At 37.0% G+C, this 20,336-nt stretch overlaps 1 protein-coding gene across 1 annotated transcript in view; it reads left to right on the forward strand.

The window, feature by feature from the left end:
• Positions 1 to 20,336, forward strand: part of ADCY8 (adenylate cyclase 8) — a 122,890-nt gene that overhangs the window by 14,308 nt on the left and 88,246 nt on the right. Inside the window, exon 2 of the mRNA XM_065752391.1 lies at positions 15,616 to 15,765. Within this exon, the coding sequence (XP_065608463.1) occupies positions 15,616 to 15,765 (150 nt within the window). The remainder of the gene's footprint in view (positions 1 to 15,615; positions 15,766 to 20,336) is intronic.

A 20,336-nucleotide genomic window follows, 5' to 3' on the forward strand; every position in this document is an offset into this window, starting at 1 on the left:
TCAGGTCATCATCGACTTATTGTAACTGTCATTCAGTTTTACTCATGTCATATACATGTTCAGATTGATTTTATTTATAGATACATATTAGTATATAACCAGATCATCATCATTTTGTTTATTCTGTTTATTATGTACATTTGTGAGGCATATGCCATTTAATTAGAAATATTAGGATTTCTCCTGGATACTTCCGCTCTAAGCAAAGCACACAAGCACCACCAGATGTTTGAAGATATAATCACTTAAAACTCTAGGACTACAGATGACTTCAGAACTATTTGCAGATATATGATGCACATGAAAATAATGGGAAAAGTATGGACATACAGTGCCATAAATAAACACAGTAATTACTTCATGCCTAATGAGTAGCTGGAACATTATTAGGATTTTGAAGGAGCCTAGCTATGTTTACATACAAATTCATGCTGGACATCAAGAAGCCTCATGGGCTAATAGGTCTCTTGCAAGGTCTCTCTGAATGTAATACTCCAGATGGGTCCAATAGACTAGAGGCTGCATTATGCTACTGGAGTAGCATTGCAACTTTCCTAGGGCTGAACACCCCATCCCTGCCAAAGAGCAGATAACTCAGCTTCTACTTTTTACACAAAATGCTCTCTTCCTTCTTCAAAAAGAAAAGCATTCCAAGCATCAGACAACTGTAATTCAGGGAACATGGTGGTTTATGTTCTCTTCAAGGGCAATAAACTCTAACCTTGCCAAGATAACAGTGGTGAGGTTTTTTTGTTTTGTTTTGTTTGTTTTTCACACTGTGAAGGGCAATACACTCATTCAGCAAAATGTCTTTATTGCCAGGCTACAAAATCTGTATCAGTAGTTCTGAGCAACTATAAAGAAACTTTTAATAAAATATTTTTAATATTCTGTTTCTAATTCTGCCTGATACGGGAATCCCTTAGTGATGATGATGAATTCCATGTTGGATTTTCAGTTCAGGGTAGAGAATGGCCTAAAACACACACGTAGAATACAGATATTCCTGTTTTTCTCAGTGAAAATAGGGTAATAGGGCACAGGTAGGTCATCCTGGTATAGTTTTCAATTCTTATCATCATTTTGAAGAGAGACGCATCAACAGTTTGTTGCTAAGGGTGCACTATTTGAAAATATCTAGATGATCCTAACTAAATCCAGAGGTATTGCTGAGTTCCAGCAAGCTCTGGACAAGGTAAGCTCATGAGTTACCGCCTTTGCTTATTGCAAGACTTTCAGAACTACAGTGTCTGCCTTTGTATCCAGCAATGACTTTTTATTGAATGCTGAGATCAGCAGGATGCCCAACTACTAGAAGAGAGAATTTTCAAACCTCAGCAGTAATGATTCTTCCATTTCAGTTTCCATTTGAACTTGGTAGATGCTGGAAGTTGAGAGTTACCGTAAGCACATTTTTCATCCATCACTGAACTGCTTTTATTACATATAACTCAAAAACACATTATGCCTGTCTGGGGACTTCGATCCTCTATGATATTCCCAACTCCTTGTCAGGAGCACTGGAGCTTTAAGCCAGTTATTGTCTTGTTCAGTGGAATTTCTTCAAGGAAAGAAATATTTCAATAAAGCACAGGTGAACTGGTCAACAAAACTCCTTTTTGAAATCTTTCCTTGGGAGCCTGTGAAAGAAAATCTATGCAGAGTGATGGCTTCATAGAATGTCTCCAAGGACATGTTTTGTGTAGTGGATAATTTTGCATGTTGGCAGAACCTTCCATTTCAGTTTCAGAGAGAGGGCTCTGAGATCCCATGTTTCAGTAACCTTCAAAACTGTGTCAGTTAGGCTTGGATGGATACAGTGCAGAGTGAACATGCCCAGTATACTTGGATTGAGACGAGTTGTTTGCTAATGAACAGATCATCTAACCATAAAGTCGTAGAATCATAGAATCACAGAATGGCTTGTTTTGGAAGGGACCTCTGAGATTATCCAGTTCCAACCCCCTGCTGTAGGCGGAGTTGCCACCTATCAGACCAGGTTGCCCAGGGCCCCATTTGTATGGCACTGAATCCCTCCAGGGATGGGGCATACACATCTTCTATGGGCAGTTTGTGCCAGTGCATCAGCACCTTCTGAGTAAAGAACTTCTTAACATCTCAACTAAATCCCCACTCTTCTAGGTTAAAGTCACTCCTCCTTGTGCTATCACTCTCTTCCTGTTTAAAAATGTGGTCTTCCTTTTTATAATCTCCTCTTTGATCTTTGCTAGCTTGATGATACCTCCATCACACTCTGCTGTAGATCACAGCCATGCTTCATGAGCAGGTTGTGCCATACAGCATGAAGGGCCATTTGGCTGACGCAGTCAAAGGTTCTGTATAAAGGTCCCAAATGGGTTTGGAGTCCTAGTTCTGACTTACAAGCAAGACTTCAGTTTAAAGTGGCATTTAAATATGCTCAAAAGGAGCACGCTCTAGTTCTATAAACCTTGCTCAGATGCTGCCTGAATGCTGTCTGTGTCTTAAATATCTCTATGTAACCACATTTTCTCCTGTAGATTTGTATCAGTCTAAAAAAGACAATTGAACACCAACAAGCCGGACTTGTGCAGAATTGCAGTAGTTGAGCTTCTTCGCTACTAACTCAAAAAAAGAAAAATAAATTTGGGTGTTTTTTTTTAATAATTTGTCAAGAACTGAAAATTTTAAGACATGTGCATGCACCATTTATTTGATTTGTATGAAAGTTCTCTTTTTTTATAAAAACACTTCACAAAGTGTATAATACTTAATAACATTTTGGATGAGGTATAAAGTTTGGGTGGTTCTATTTTTTGTTTGTTTGTTTGTTTGTTTAGTATCTTTCTCCTTAAGAGAAATACTTGACATGATTTAGAAGTTTTTGGTTTTTTTTTTTTTGTATGTCAGAAAGCAAATAAGAAGTTCAAAATGCCTAACAAAATTCATTCATGATGAAACCATGTTCTCTGTTTACTGCAAGAATATGTTAGTTTTATACTCACATAATGAACTGAACTGAATTAATAAACAAATACAGGTTTTCCTGAGGAGAACAATGCGATGAAGGCACCTAAGGAAGTTCTTGTTTTTAAACAGAACTGAATAAAATTTTAATGTATATGTTACTTTTGCAGTGTCAATCAGATAAATCAGAGGGCCACTTAAGATCAACAGCCAATGTGTTTGTAGTGTTGTTTATAGGTGATTTTAACTGCTTTCAGGACTGCAGTAGGAGAAAAGAATTTAATCAGTGGGCCTGAGTGGGTCTGATCTTATTTTTAAGAGAAATTTTTTTGCAGTTCGAAACATTTGTATGTCCCTTGGGAAGGGAATACCTGGCGATTGTATTTTTAATTGATATACACCCTAAGAACTGATTTCAAGGAGACATTAGTGATTCCCTAGGATATCTGAATGCTTTGTTTCACTTGTGTTTGGATAGTTGACAAACCAAGATAGTTGGAAGAAACTACTTAAAAACACATCAGAGCCAGTAGGCTTACTTCCATCATCAGATGAGGCTTTTTTGCCAAGAACTAAAACAAAAAATAAAACTTACTCATACATTAACTCCATCCTTTCTCTTTGAGTATTTTTATGGATTTGACTACCGATATTGTCTGCTTTCCAAATTATATCAATCAATGGAGGTGAATACTTTCTAAAAAAAAACTGTTTTGTTTCCCTTTTCAAAGTCTCAGAACATGTACTCTTCCTGAAATTCCAGTAAAAAAATCCTCTTTTCAACTAATTCTTGACTTAATTGCTGGAGTGATTTTTGTGTCACGAAACACAAGCACGTCATTGTCAGCTTTGATGTTCCTACCCTGCATGACCAAGATTCCAAGCAATTGTTTTTTTGAGCTCTCCTAGGAGAGCAATGTTTATGTATCATGACTGCTGCTGCATTGATTTATATAGAAGATACATGAGCTAAATGCTCACCAACATCAAACACTGCTTTGCCCAAGTAAATACTCCTTTGAAACTAATAAGCTCTCTTGTGAGCAGATTAAGACTGACCTTGCTCCTGAGTGGGTGTTTTTAAACAAAGTTTGAACTACAAAACTGTGGGCAACATTCATAGCCAAACACTGGATCAAACCTTGCATTCTCAGGGAGGCATCTCTTGTTAGTTTTGTCCATATTTTAATATTCTCCTGAAGCTCTCATTGGTTTCAGCAGGTCTCATTATTAAAGATCAGAGACAGTGTTTGCTTTGTCTTGTATCATTTATTTAATATTCCATGAACAACGTAGTTTCTACTTCTCACGCTTACACAAGTAGTAAAAACAAAAGCATGTCTTGTATTGTCAGGCAAGGAGAATTTGGCCCGCTGCAAGTATCAGGACATAATGTTAATCTAGAATAAACCACTGCTTTCAAAGGAATTAGTCCTACCTAGTCACATCAGTGTCAATTCAGGATGAATCTTGCATTATACATCTCTGTGGTAGCAAAGTGGCAGAAGGAACTTAATCCTTTATTATTTGTCTGCGACGTACTTTGCAGTGCAAAGGACTGAGTCAACTTTTTCCCACAGCACTCTTTGTACTTCTGATGTCAGTCTGACTTCCAGCTCACCACACTGAAGCATTCACCATGACTAATAGTAAAACAACACCCACAGGTTTCACAAAGGAAAGTGTTTGTCCTCGTTGAACTCTGTGAGATAAAATTTTAATTCTGTGGTCTGCAATGCTGCATGCTTTCGTGGCTTTTGTCTGGTATATTTCCGTTTGTTCCTATATCACTTCTCTTTTAGGTCCCTTCCAACCCAAGCCATTCTATGATTCTTTGAATATAAATCTTGAAAAAGCTTAACGATTCAGGCCTCCTGCTGTGCCTAGACTGTGTTCAGCTTGGCTATAGAAGACAAAAACTCCTGGACCTTATTACCCCATGGTACACTATCCTAAAATATTCCATGCAAGCTCATGCATATATTCACAGATTACTCAAAAACATCCTAACATCATATCAGAGCCTAAGACACATGAACTAAGTTGATCCAAGCACAGCAAGCTCCACCTCATCTGAAAGGAGAGGCAGAGAGAGATCCAGCAGGCACAAGAACATGCTGCCCAGGATGGTGGTGGAGTCACTGTAGCTGGAGGTGTTCAAGAAACGTGGAGATGTGGCGCTGAGGGACACAGTTTGGTGTGCATTGTAGGGGATGGGTTGAAGATTAGGCTTGATCTTAAAAGTCTTTTCCAACTTTAATGATTCTATGATTCAATTTCCTGTAGTTTATCCAAGGTCTCCCTGAGTTCACATCAGCATTAGCTATTAGTGCATCTAAGGATACCTGAACTTCTGCATACTCCTAAGTCTAGTAAGAACAGAGTGGCATGTCAGAATACAATCCACCTCATTTATGCTATTTGAGGTTTCTTCAAAGTCAGAGCAGGACTTAGGTGCTAGTTTCTGCCACGATTACAGTCCAAAAATATCAGGTAGAGTCAAATCTCAATTGTTTTTTTTAGTGTTTTGCTAGGATACTGCTGAGTACTGTCTTTCTTTGGTTTTCATGATTCCCATAGATAACAACAAAAGGAAATCATGAGAGAAATCACAAGTATACTGACTGTTAACTGCATTTCTTGTTTTTCAGTCAATTTTACAAGTATATATATATATAAATATAAGCAAAGCAGTCATGATAAAAAACGGAAGAGATTTGCATTATTGCATTATTATGATTATTATTATTGCGAATTATTTGCATTATTATTTCTAGGGTTGTGGGCCTACAACCTGGTGTGGAGTCTGCAAGCTGAGATCTCACACAAAAATCATCTGTAGATTCACTGGGCCATCTCCATCACTGCTGGTGCCTTTGCAAAATGACAGCCAGCTACAGGAATAGCTGTGGGGAAAACTTGAACTTATACTAGAAATACTGGCAGTGAAGTGTGAAGAGCTTTTGTTTCCATGTCTGTTTCAGGTTTTTTTTTTCATGCTAACAGTTTTACAAAGGAACATCTGTGGGGAGCTGTTTGTTTGTTTGCCAGTAGGTATAACTGATTAACACAAACATCTGAACAGAGGAACTTCCCATCAGGGTAGAAGGCAGTGCTGAAGAACACGTATGATTTGGAAGACGATAGTGAAGATTATGACACTGTAATTTATTTCTTGCTAAAAGTATTTCCTTTACAGCTTTACTTCATCCACTTCACTATTCAAAAAGTTCTTACTAGTCTCACTTGCACCGACTTCTGTGCCTTTGATAAGACAGTATTTCTTGCTAAAGGATCCAAAAGGAAATTAGGATTATTACGCCTTGCAAAAAAAAAAAAAATTGTAAAATCTTTCCTTTGCCTATAGACAGAGCTTAGTAATTCAAAGGAAAACAGGCAGAACCTGACCCAACGTAAATAGGAAAGAAAGCTTCTCTGGTGCAGGCTGTTATAATTCTGCAGAGTGCACTGAATTAGGGTCACCTGTATGCAGATCACAGAAATTGCCAGTTCCATCAGGAAGAGATGCAGAGTACATACTGCGGGTAATTTCTGGGATCCGCATACATTTGATCAGATGAAAACAGCAACAAAGTGTGTCAGAAAAGATGAACTGCTGTTAGCCATCCAAACATAATTATCATCTACTCAGTTTTGACATCCTACTTTGCATAAGAGCCATTATCCAGAGCAATAAAAACGGCTGCGCAGAGCACCATCACAAACCCATTTAGCAGAAGTACAGACTACCTAATTCTGTTGTACTTAAAATACAGTTAAACTGTTCTCAGTGTTGCAAAGCTGCTTTGGTGATATTTTTTCCACCATGCATCCTGGTCAGGTCGATAATCTATTACAGGAAGTACTAGAAGTTATTCTGCCTTTGCTATCTTGTATTAGATTAGAAAGAAGTATTGAGAAAAAATTGGAAAATTTTCCACAAGTTACTTTAGAAAATCCCTGTTTTAGATTGTCCAGGCTCACCTTTATGCCTGTTGATGATCTCAGGCACTGGGTATCAGCTGGAAGCTTTTCTCACTGAGAAGTTAGCTGTGAGGTCTGATGTGTGGTTCCCAAATACAGATTCATTTAAAGTGGGAAATATTCATCTGTGGAATGCAAGGGTAAAAAATTGATTTCTCTCTTGGCTATAAATGGGAATTGGCTTTTATTAAATGTAATTTTTGGTATGTTTTGAATATTAAATATACAGCTTGCAAGGGAGATCAACCTCTGAATAAAAAAATAAGTGTAGGGAAAAGTCAAACAGTCTGAATCTTCACGAGTCTGAAATACATATGTGTAGAAAGGGGAAGTCCATAGCTACTTTGCACTCCCTTCTGAGCAACGAGCAGGCAAAAGCCTTCACTTCAGCAGCTTCCTGACCCACTCTGGTTGCCATGGGCTACTAAAGTGAGTTTTTGTGTAGTACTGTGCCTTGCTTTTTATCAGTGTTTCTTCAGGCTCTAACAGCAGCTGCACTTGCTTACATACCTCAAGTAATTTAAAGTAATTCTACAGTGTACTATGGTTTCAAATCTACATATACTAGGGCTGCTCTGAAAGTAATGCCTCCCATTTTGGCCCTCAGTGTCAGAGCTGGATGTTGGTGGTATAGCAGTAGAAGTTGAAACTTTCTGTCGATATTCCATTGACAGTCATTGATGCTTGCTGAATATTTAAGGAGACCAAACAGTAGATGTAGTCACAGTGAGGCAGTGGGTGATATGTTCCAGCAGTGGTGACAGTAGCAATGGGTCACCTAAACTGGTGCAGATTTTTACAATCACAGAATGCAGGCTCTTGTTCAGTGGGAAAAATGTGTACATAGTAGTGGTGACTGTGATGAAAAAATAGTGTTTAGTAGCTGAGAATTTTCTCTATAAAATAGCGTTATTTTATGCTCTTATTTTAACTGTTATGGATATAAATAGGAAGCATTACTTTCAGACCAACCTATGTATTTTGGAAAGAAAATAGAGATTCTCATTTTCTCCTTTTACATTTAAGCACACTAAAGGAGGTGACTTTTCTGGACAATAAAATGAAGACATCTGGAAGTTTTACCTTTGGATTTCTTTTCTTTTAATTATTCTGTAATGCATCTTACTGAGAGTAGAGGGAGAAGGTACCAACCGAGTAGATAGAACACTGAATCGGGGATTCATCTCAGAGGGTAAGACTGATTGTTCTAATTAGGAACATTTCAGCTATCTGTAACAGCATCTTGTGTGCAAAATGATGAAAGAGTGCTATGAACATGAGATGAGATCACCAGACTTCATTGCTTAGTTCAAGATCAGCTGATCAGTTCCTAGTTCTCTAGTTCCTAGTATCAGAGAGAGAATCCATCAGATCCTCCTGCAGCCAAGGAAAACTGTTTCTAATTAATATCACTTAACCATTTCTGCTCATTCACCTGTATGCATGAACTGTGATCCTAGTACAGACATTATCCCAGTGTCCAGCCAATTTAATATCTATAGAAAGAAAAACAGCAAAATAAGGTTACCAAAAGTCACAGAATGGATTTTTGTTGTTGTTGCTAAAGTTACATCTAAATCCTAAATTTTACACAAACTCAAAGGGAGATTAATGTGATGTGAAATGATTTCACATTTTGGGCTGTTCAATGACAGTAGCAGGGTTGTGTGTTCTCTCTATTGCCTCTGTACATCACACAAGTTACGTCAGCTTTTATGAGTCTGATATGACATGAATTTCCTGGAAGATCTCTCATTCCACACTGTATTTCAAAACGTGGTTGATAGCTGATCACCAAATTGTATGGTTTGAGCTACCTTTGAACAATTTACTCAGACATTCAATTTTCTACATTTCTAATGGATTCAATCAGATGGAATGAGCGAGGAGGAAATAGCTATTTTTCTAACAGCAAATTAAATCTCTTATTCTGACTATTAGAGACATGTGTTACTGAATTGTGTCTTGAACTAGGACAATTGATTTTATACAAACATGTCATTGCTCAGAGGGAGAAAAAATGGTCTTTGTTTTCCAAATCAGTAGCAGCACAGGAGCAACAGGTGTGTTAAGATACTGTACAATAAAACCAGAGATGGTTTCTGTTTTTTTGCAGGGAGTTGGGCTCAATGATCCTTGCAGGTCTTTTCCAACTCAGGATAGTCTATGATTTTATAATCATTTCTTGGTTTACATTCTGTGTTCTGGTAGACAAGGCCAGCAAGTCTTGGAGTCTATAGATTTCATGCACCTTAATGGCCAAAGTGTAATCCTAAGTATATAATTAAATCCTCTAGTGTCTGCTCCAGAAGCAACAATAGCAAACTTCTTAAAGGAATTTGTTTGTCCTGATGGCCTAAACAAGTTCTGAGTTTTTGAAGAAAGGATGTTCCTGTGAGAGCTTTGTATAACAGAATCATATAACTCAGCTCAAAATGTAAAAGCTTTACACCTAGGAGACTGTATGTATACAAATGACTGTTTTCACATTTAGCAAACCATAGGTAGGTGGGGTGAAGCATTCATCTTAACCATCACAATCTGCGTGTCTAAATTTACTACGAATAAGCCACATTTGTCTCTCCCTCCCTGTTTTCTCAGGTAAATATTATATTCCCACCTGTCAGTAAACTACAGAGATTTGGATCAGAGAAAAGTCTTTAGCACTCACTCCAGCTATGAGCACAACAACAGCTGTTGTGCAATTGGACAGTATAAAGGATCAGGAACAGATGAGCTTTCTGTAAGGCCACAGCAGCAATTTAGGCACCTTTGTGTGGCAGGCGGGGCTCCAGTACATTATAAGTACTGGTAGTGTGAAGTGCATACAGAAAAATCTATCATGGCCAGTAGTATTTAGCAGAATCCCAGGAGAAGTCAGATGAAGTGAACCTGGGGAATAAAAATACTCCTCACAAGGTGGCTTAACAGTAAAGCAGCAAAGGTTTCAGTTTAATGAGTTGGCAGCAGTAACAACTATGAATACTCCTGTGCTTCCTCTCCCTGTGGAGGCTCTGATGTGAACTCAATTGGACAACTGCTCTAGATAGGAAAATTACTGCCAATGCCAAGTGTTTGTTTTTTAAGTTGGCCCATTTCCCTGATACAGTTCACAGTAGGGTCCCACAGATAAATGACCTGGCTTGATGAAGGGGAAGCTGTGCCGAGGGATCAAGGTGGGCAAGAGGCAGAACAGAGATACAGGTACTTATTGGTTTTGCTGTCAGGAGCTTTGATTCATAAAACCATGATCTCAGCTGGAAATAGAGGCTTGCTGCAGCTCAGCAGTGAGCAAGTGCTGGAGTCTGTGCTGCCAGATGTTCCTATTCTATACAGAGTACAGCATTTTGATTTCAGATCCCACACTTCTCATGCAAACCCTCAGCTCATTTCTGGTGATCCATTCTTATAAGAGCATAAGTTATTTTCCCTCTAAGTAAGCTAAGCAAGGTGAGTATAGAGAAAGGAGGGTGAGGAATCAGGTTTCTGAGACATTTTACGTACCAAACTCAACCTCGTGGCAAGCTGCTATTTTTAGTTAAGCAACTGATTATTAATTGTTCTCTAAACCCAATTAACCAATAATAATTACCATAGCAATGAGTTCTTTATGTGGCACATGTTGAAAACGCACTTAAAGAAGAACAGCACCTTTACTTTCCCAGTTTTCCCAAATCAACCAAGAACTACTCCAATCTGTCATTGAAGCAAACTGTAAATTAGAAAGCCAAATAAAAAAAGAACTAAATTTCCTACAGGCTTATTTCAGGAATTAATGACATTCCTGTCTTTAATATTAATCTTCTTTGGGAATATTCAGCTGGAGATTATGTAGAAAACCATTTATTTATTTTTCAGATGTGTTATGGTGAGATTAGCCCCAAACTGTGCTGCTTCTATACAAAAGGATTAATTAATCACTGCTGAAGAGCACAAGTTCTCCTTTTAGGTTTGCACTTGAGATGGTAAAACAGATGTTTAGCATTCTCCCACATTTCAATTTTTTTTTCTGGACTTTTTCAGCTTTCTTTTCTTCATCTCCACTGCACTTTCCATGTGACCATTGACTGTACTAATCATGATGAAGATATTCTGTGGTAGTAACTTTCTTTTAGGTTTTTCTGGCACCCAACATATTTCCAATTTGTTGGATTTGTTAAATTTTGTGAAGTTTTCATTTCACCTCAGGTTATGGGCTATTTAGTTCTTCTGAACTCAGGTATCACACCTGCATAAATGACTATAACTGGCAGGCTTCAGAAAGCACTGAATTAGGAGATTATACTGCTGTCCTTATGGATTTATATTCCCTGACATACAATTGTGCTGTTTCAAAGAGAAAACATAGTGGAATTTAAACACATTGCAAATATATGATTTTTGAATATCTAAAACTTGACATCTGCAAACTCTTTAACTCAGTCTTTGTTTTTCATAAACTCACAGAAATCAGAATAAATTCCAAATCAAGACAAGTTGCTTGTAGTAGGAGAAATGACCCCCCAAATCATTGTTGTTACACATAATCCAACTGTGCTCTCAACAGCTCACATGCCTTCACCTATGCCCTACTAAATTTCCTTTTCTTGAGCTACATTCTGTTCTGTCCTGGTAATTTTTCTGTGGCTAAGATTCACATTTCACTTTGCAACAGACATTTTAGAAACTTTTTAGTGTTTTACTTTAGCTGTTCCTTATTTTACTATACTAACTATATTATATATACTATACTATCTTATATTATACTATATTATATATACTATACTATATTATACTGTACCAACTTCAAGTAACACTTCCACCCAACCATTTGAGTCCAGTGCCTTTTAGATTATTTCTTTGTCTGAGATCTACTGGTTCCCAAATCCACTCAATGTTATCTTTTTCAGTTCCCTTGGCAAAGCCCTTTTCAAATGATCTGTATACGCTGTCAGTGTTAAACTTAATCTAGTCTGACCTGCCCCTTCTCCTTCCATTGACTTCTTTTCTTTCACATTGACTTTGTGAGGAGCCCTGAGGCATCTGTATTGGTAAATTTAAATATTTTACACTTCATTTCTCTGTTAACTAAACTCTCAATTACCTCCTATGAGAAAGATAGAAAGTTGTTTTGGATTAAAAATTTTAACATCTGCTTGTAACCATTTGCATCATCTTGTCAAGTAACATTCTTTAGCTGTATTAATCCTGCTACATGATCATAGAATTATAGAATCATTAAGATTGAAAAAGACCACAGTGATCCACATCCATTACTGCCATTCCCATACCCACTTTGTCTCTTGATGCCACTTCTACCCTTCCTTTAACTCCTCCAGGGACAGTGACACCCCTCACCTCCCTGACCAGCTTGTTCCACCACTATTTCTGAGAGGAAATTTTTTTAATATTTAGCTTGAACTTCCCCTGGTAGAACTTAAGGCCATTACCTCTTATTGTATTGATGTTACGTGGAAGAAGAAGCCAACCTCCACCTCACCATAGTCTCCTTTCAGGGAGTTGTAGAGTGTGATAAAGGTCTTCCCTAACATTCCTCTTCTCCAGACAGAACAACCCCAGTTTCCAGAGCCACTTGCCATAAAACCTGTGCTCCAGATCCTTCACAAGCTGCCCTTCTCTGGACAGAATTCATGGCCACAATGTTATTCTTGTAATGAGGGGCCAAAAACTCTGCACAGTACTTGAGGTGTGACCTCACCAGGGCTGAGTACAGAGGGATGATCATGTGCAAATGCAAACTCATTAAGGGCAGCTTGGGTCCTGTTGCAGATGTTCCCAAGCATCACAGTGATGAGTACCTTTTTGTTTGCATTTTCTAAATATTTAAGAAGCAGGCCTCCCAAGAGACCTATTTAACTTCAAAACATATCACTCATGCTTTTAAGATAACTTGCTATCTCTACTACAGTTGCTTATTTGAGTGCTGTGCAAGGTAAAAATAGACTAAAAGGCTTATAAATGTCTTTAAATTATTTTTTCTTTTCAACCCTCGGCTTTCCTACAGTGTGGGTGCTGATTATCTTCCAGTTGATCTAAAATTGATTACATCTTACAAAATCACTCTGTCCTGGTTTGTGTCCCTGACATGGAACAGAAGACTTCTGAAATTGGTCACTGCGAACTGCAGGTGAAAGCAGTGACAATGAGAGACTCAAGTATTTCATGTCTTTTGTTCTTCTTTTTATTAACAATAACCACAGATTAGTATTCTTGTAAGGCATACTGTTTTCTTCTTCTTACTGGTTTAAAGCAGACTACTATATATAAGAAAAGCAAATTGTCTCTCTGAGTAAGCTGCAGTTTTACCTGTAGCATGTTTTCCATAATTCTCTTTATCCAAATCAAATTATGGGCTCATGAAATCTAATTGAAGACCAAATTCTACTGCATTTGCTCAAAGCCAATCTGCTGAAGTGAGTGGCACTTATCCTCAGTATTAGCAGAGACATGTGACTGGACTGGGCACATGTGGATGTTATAATTGAATTTGCAAGCAAATGACAATATTCTGCCACTGCTCTCACCACTGAAATATACAATTCATATGTTTTTAAAAACTTTTCTCTTTTTTCACCCTAAACCATAAATTTTCTAGCATTTGAACATAGATTATCCTCAGGTCAGTCAAAATGATACAAAATGCTGACTCCTCCAGCCACCCACAGCTGACTTCCGCTGTTGAGCTGTATCAAAACTGTTCTTATCTCATGTCATCATAGAATCTTGAAATCACAGAATATCTCAAGTTGGAAGAGAAAAAATCAGATCATGTCTGAGAGTATTGTCCAGATACTTTTTGCACTCTGACAGATTCTGCCCTCCCTGTAGAATCTGTTCCATGCGCACTGCCCTCTGGTGCAGAGCCTGTACCTAACCCCCAGCTGCCCCTCCCCTGACACAGCTCCATGCTGTTCCCTCCATCCCTGCCCTTGTCACAGAGTGCAGAGCTTAGCATCGCTCCTCCTCTCCCTTTGAGGAGCTGCAGCCACCATGAGGCCTCTTCTCAGCTCCTCTGCTCTGGGCTGAACAAACCAGAGGACCTCTTCACACGTTTTGCCCTCCAGAGCCTTCACCATCTTTGTAGCACAGCTTACTAGCAGTCTGTGACAGATAGGATTTATCTTCAGTTTTCTCCTACTAGAAGCAAAAGTTGGATTTTTAGGGCAACCGATTATCAGATAACACTACAAAAATAGAACTGTTAGCCAATGATGTCATTCAGCCACAGACTGATGGAGTGTTCTGGACAGTTTAGGAAAACCATTGCAGGACATTTGACTTATCCTTGCACTCCTACCGAAGTGCTCTCTGTAATTCGCTATCAGGGACAGGATTCAGAGTGGTGAGCTTTTTGTCCATCCTTACACGGCAGTTCTGATGTTGTTATGATCCTGTAAGTATGACTCTCACTGTTGTGGTCCATAAATATCAGAGACTGGACATTTCTACTGGCAGGAGATGCTCACACACAGGGTAATGTTGCCCATGGCTGCTTTGCCACCAGGATTGTGGGGCCATCCCAAAAAAATGGGGCACAATCAGTGTCACCTCATTAGCACAGTGGCTCTGAATGCACCATGGCAGAGAGAAGGGTATCTACAGTTTACAGACCTGAGAGAAGCTTACTGTGCCCTAAAGATTTTTTAGTTAATACAGTGGTCAGAGCATATTGATTCTAAATTTTTGAGGGATATAAATGTCATTCAGATTTATTTTTCACTCTTTCCCTTCTTACAAAGTATTAAAAAAAAAAAAACAAAAGACAGGATGAAGAAAGAGCTGAGAGGATTTCACATAAATGTGTAACATACATAAGCAATGAGGTGTTGGATAAAGCTACTGAATTTGCAGGGCTCTTTTCTGTCCATAATGCCTGCAAACATTAGGCATTTCTTACTGTGTTTCCTAAAAATCCTCACTTGTTGATACACTCTGCCTTACAAAAATACAGAGGTATCAATGACAAGCAAACAAGCCATTGGAATTTACACTGTTCAAGAACCCAATCCCACTTTGGCTCTTTTAAGTTCACGTCTCAATGGAAGAAGTTGTGACGCACCTTCTACAAGGAAAGAGTGCAGCTCTTACGTAAGCATCATTGAATGAAGGGCTTGTGTACACAGGCACAGGCTGTGCAAGTATTTGGTTATGCATTCAGCTTCTCTTGTTGGATACTTCAGGATTCAGAGCATGCAAACTTGTGCTTTGGCACGAGCTGAAAATGAATTTATTTAATTTGAACAACAATAGCAGAATAACTATTATCATTTATACTAATTCTTAGCTGGCTGGCACTCTTTGTTTAATACAGTTTTGCTCTCAAACTAGCCATAAAACAAGTCAAGAAGTTGCTTCTACAGAAGAGACAGTGCAAAAACAGATTATTAATTATGTTTGTAATCATCCCTGACTATAGTCCTGTGAGTTAGTTTTTTGGAAACATCATCTGCGGTTCAACTAGAGTTTAATGTCCCCAAATACTTTATATTTCTTTCTCAAGGCAGAATATCTATGTTTGATGCCTTTAATTATGATCCAAATTATTCTTCTATGCCAACTTTGCTAACCTTTTAGTTTTACAGCCTATATGAATGCAGACCTATCTGTATTGTTCCCTCTTCCTATTTTTAAACGGATATTTTTGCTTCTGTTGCCTGATCAAATCTTGTCTGTTATTTGTTGCAGATAGCGGCTCAGGCAGTGTTATTTATGTGTATGAACACTGCAGGAATCTTCATCAGCTACCTATCAGACAGAGCACAACGTCAAGCCTTCCTGGAGACCAGAAGATGTGTAGAAGCCAGGCTGAGGCTAGAGACAGAAAACCAGCGACAGGTATTCAAGAAACACTCCTATTTTTATATTAACTGGAATTGATAATTGAACAGCCCAGGCTGTTGGCTCATTTGTAGCCTCAGTGACTTGAGTGTGATGCCATCTGATTTCTGCAGGGTAAGTGAGATGATTGTGGTCATTTTGCTGTTGTGTATCGATCTGATATGACAACTTAAAGATTTTCTTAGGGAAACCAGATGAATATTGCTGTCTTTTCCCATGCAAGAACAAGGGGTCAGTGTGTTAAGCACTATCTCACAGCTTTTTTGAAATAGTTGTTTACACAAGTGAGGTTAAACTGGGAAAGTTGTTTCAGCATGTTTTGAATACAGAAAGCTTATATTAGCTGAACTAAGCAAGTTCATGGAAGAAACTTCATCTAGATAGAGAAAATACTAAAATGTTGCCTTTGCCTTGCAGATGATTCTTCAGAGCTGGAATGCTACTGAAACAAATTTCTCTAATCCTAAACTCTTCTCTGAAAATCTCCTTTTGATTACTGTGAGACATAGTATATTGGACTAGGTGAAACTCTGGTCCAAACTTGTATAGTTGTTCTTATGTACATCATCATTTCCAGTCCATAACTAAGAGGCATTCAATAAAAAGTTCTCTGCTTATTCATTTCTACCTAGGCAGTAGTAATAAGATGTACTGTTAAGCATATTCTGCTTTTCCATTGAAATATCAGAAGGTTCAACTCTTATTTTAAAAGTTGCATAGAGATCAAAATACAACCTATGTCTCTCCAGCCATTGCTGACTTGAGGTCCTTGAGGGAAAGCTGGATTCTCTCTAGGATGCTCTCTTTTCATTATGACTGTAGGAGTACATTTTCACTTTTTGTGACCTGGCTCCTTTCTTTAATTTATTTTTTTTATTTATTTTTTATAAGATGCTCTTTTCTTGTCAATTCTTTTGTAGACAAGTAACTTGTAAGCTTTTACATTCACTATTGTTCCCTAGAGTTCAGTGAAAACTTCTTTAGAAAATGCTAACAGAAAGTTTCCCTGCTTCAAATAATTATGAGGATTTTCCATTGTAATTGTTTTATTTTCTCATGGAAAATGAGATTTCTATGAAGAAAACATTTTTTTTCTTGAGAAATTCAATTTTACTGAAATTTTATTTCCTATTAGGAAAATGAAGACAAAGTGCTTCTATTTCATAGGATTAAAAAACAAACAAACAAACAAACAGCAAAAACACAGATTTTTTTCAGCTCAGATAAAAGTAGGGCTTGCATCTGAAAGATTTGTTTCTAATATATGTTGAATGGTGCGTTTTGTTTTGGCTCAGTGCCTTGCAAGGTTTTGGGGCTGTATTGTTCTGTGAGGACAGACCTGGAGAGTTGGCCTCCTGTGAATGAGTCTCACCTATAACCAAACAAAGTGCTGTCATAGGCATAATATCACTGGAAATGTGTAGAAAAAAAGGTATTCTATCCAAGGACAATGCCCTAGAAAAAATACAAGTATCTGATCACTTAATGAAAGAGTTATTTTAAAACAACTTAATGCTAAGCTAGCCCCAAATTTCAACATTGGACTTGATGAACTTGAAGGTCTTTTCCAACCTAAATGATTCTCTGATTAGGAACAAAACATTTGGGTATAATTCTAATTAACTTGGTTGCAACATTTGAATTCTTATATTACATATATACCTATATTTTTTTACATATATCAATGTAATATAAAATTATTATTATAATGTATTTCTATTAAATATTCTATAATATATATTTTGGCTTGTAAACCAGAGCAAATGAAAATCTATATTATATGTATGATTTTATACACATATACTTGTAACACATTTCATACCTGTATTATATACATGCATATAGTGTACAAAATTTATACACATATATACATCTTACATATAATCTAAAAACATATTTATATATTATATACAAAATGACTCCATCTCTACTTGGGACAAAAACAATGATGAAATATTCCAGTACTGGAATGCCTTAAGGAATAGAGACTGTCTTTTCCTGAGTCTTCTGTTCTTCCCTTTGTTTTCCAAAATAATGGCTCATGTGAGCAATTTCTAAATGTGCTTCCATTGAGATGATTGCAAATGTCACATGTTGAGTGGGTGCTTTTTCTGTGTAGCTTTGTCAGGTCCATTCTGTCATGTCCACTTACTATCTGCAGGCAGAAATCCAAGGACTGAAAATAATAGTGAACATTATAACATGTCTTAGATAACGCATGTCATGTGAAGTATGACAGATTGACAGATAGGTCCCAGATGGTCTGATTTTGGACTGACTTGGTTTAAATCAGAAGACTGTAAAAGTAGGAAAAAAACATATGAGTTAAAAATTGAAGAAAGGAATGCTCCTTTCTCATAAGCATTTACAGAGTGGAAGTTAGAAATATAATAACTAAATAGATTCTTGTATTTCTGTTCATTTCTGTTCACCATTAGCACTAATACATAATTTCTGTGCTCTCAGAATAATCCCTCCAATTTCTCAATATACTTTATATAGATCACGTTTAATCATCCATCATTCTAATAGCTAAATGCTACTGTTATCATTACTGAGCAATGCATAATACCTAAGAGACCATGTAATGAAAATTCACCAATTGTGAAACAAACTAAATCTATGATTTAGAGACAATAAAGAGGTATCAGACATATGTTGTTGCAAAACGAAATAATAAAAATTATAAATAAGGAATCTGAGCTTTAAAGATTTTGAAGAATTCCCCAGTGAGTACTTGCAGATTTTCATGAACAAATGCAAAGTTTCTACATCGGCTTCTGACTTGCGGTGGAAAGCAATAGATCAAGAGAACATTCCTGATTAGATTCATCTTGACAAGACAAATGTTTTTAATGAAAATAATCTCATTCATTGATCTGTCATCATCCTTTTTGTACAGTGTAATGAAAATGGATGTTAAGACCACCAAAATCGTAGTTCGGCCCACTATGGGGGAATGATGTTTTTGTGTGTGCTATTTGGAGGATACCATCATTTTCCAGCAGTTTGTGATCTCTTTCTTTTGCAGGAGTTTCAGGATTTAAAGACCCCTGTTTCTGTTTCAGTATGGCCGTTTGTTGTTATTTCTGTTTGCTTGTTTGTTTGTTTGTTTACAGTTCATCTGTCGAAGTCCATTAGTTCATTCTCCATAGAAAATATCCACAGGTGCATGTTTAACTTTCAGGCAGATTGCAGTACATTCAACTACTGCCCAGGAGAAGATGAAGAAGTGCAGTCCTGTATGAAGGGAAGAATTTTAAGGAACCTGACTGAAGTTTTTCAGTTTTTAAATGACTTAAATTCCTGTTTTCATGTTTCAAAACCTCCACACAATTAAAGCTCTAGAACTTTTTTGTTTCATCCTTCCTTTCCTATCACCATTTACTTTTTACATGTCTTTTGAGTAAAAATTTCAGCAGTATTTCTGAAAGATCAGAATTTCAGACTTATTTTCAAAAGTAACTAATTCATGAAGGATCTGATAATACTATATACATATTTATTTTAATTCATTTTCCAAAACAATATCTTTACTTAATCTAATCACTATTTTAAAGAGTGTGGTAGATAATAGTAGTCAATTGCTTATGTTTAAGATAGGTACTTATATAAGCAGCAAAAAATGGCAGCCATAAAATTTCCTCCAATTTTGTTTTCACCATATGGTAATTATATATAAACGAAGAAAACGAGGTTCTCAATTTTTCTGAATCACTTTTATTTTCATTAACATCATCCATTACCATTACCTGTCTGAAGTTTTGATTTCATAGTTTTATTTGGTATCTCTGCATTTCAAAAACATTTATACTTGGTACTGCACTTTGTTAACAACCAATTCAAAAACACGGTCTTCCTTTTTACCTTGATTTTATTATAAAAGCACAGCAGGTAATTCTGCTTTCACTATACATAAGCAATGAAAAAAGAAAGTATATTTTCTTAATTAGCTACTGCAAAACTTTCAAAAAATAAAAAGTAATTTATTTTCTTCATTGTCAGTATACTATGAAATTGACCTCAGTGAAGAGCAGGAACCTGTATTGCATTTTACTTTCATTTCTAATTTTATTTCTCTTCAAAGCAAAATCCCTAGCTTCACATGAATGACATATTGAATACACGCATACATTGAAATGATGTCTCTATGAATATCTGAATTTATAATCACCTCTGGTGTCCTTACCAGGCAATTCATCTTTGCTTGAAATTTGTCTAACATTTTAGACCTTCAAATATTAACATTTAATTATGAAGAATATCTCAGATAATTGTCAGTCTGCCTCTTCCTCCACAGTGCATATGTATATCAAGCAATGAATATCAGAAAGTACTTATTATGGAAGGTAATGAATATTTTGACTTAAAATTTCCTCTCACTAAAAGTGGAAATGGAAGCTTAAAACAACTACTAAATGAACAACATAGAAGTTAGCTTACTAAGTCATTTTAAAAGTCACAGAATCACGGAATTGTAGGGGTTGGAAGGGACATCTAGAGATCATCGAGTCCAACCCCCCTGCCAAAGCAGCTCCCTAGACCAGGTTGCACAGGTATCATCTTTG

This window comes from Cyrtonyx montezumae, unplaced genomic scaffold, assembly GCF_038088225.1.
Source record: "Cyrtonyx montezumae isolate F1298 unplaced genomic scaffold, pur_monq_1.0 scaffold_8, whole genome shotgun sequence".
Lineage (NCBI taxonomy): Eukaryota > Metazoa > Chordata > Aves > Galliformes > Odontophoridae > Cyrtonyx > Cyrtonyx montezumae.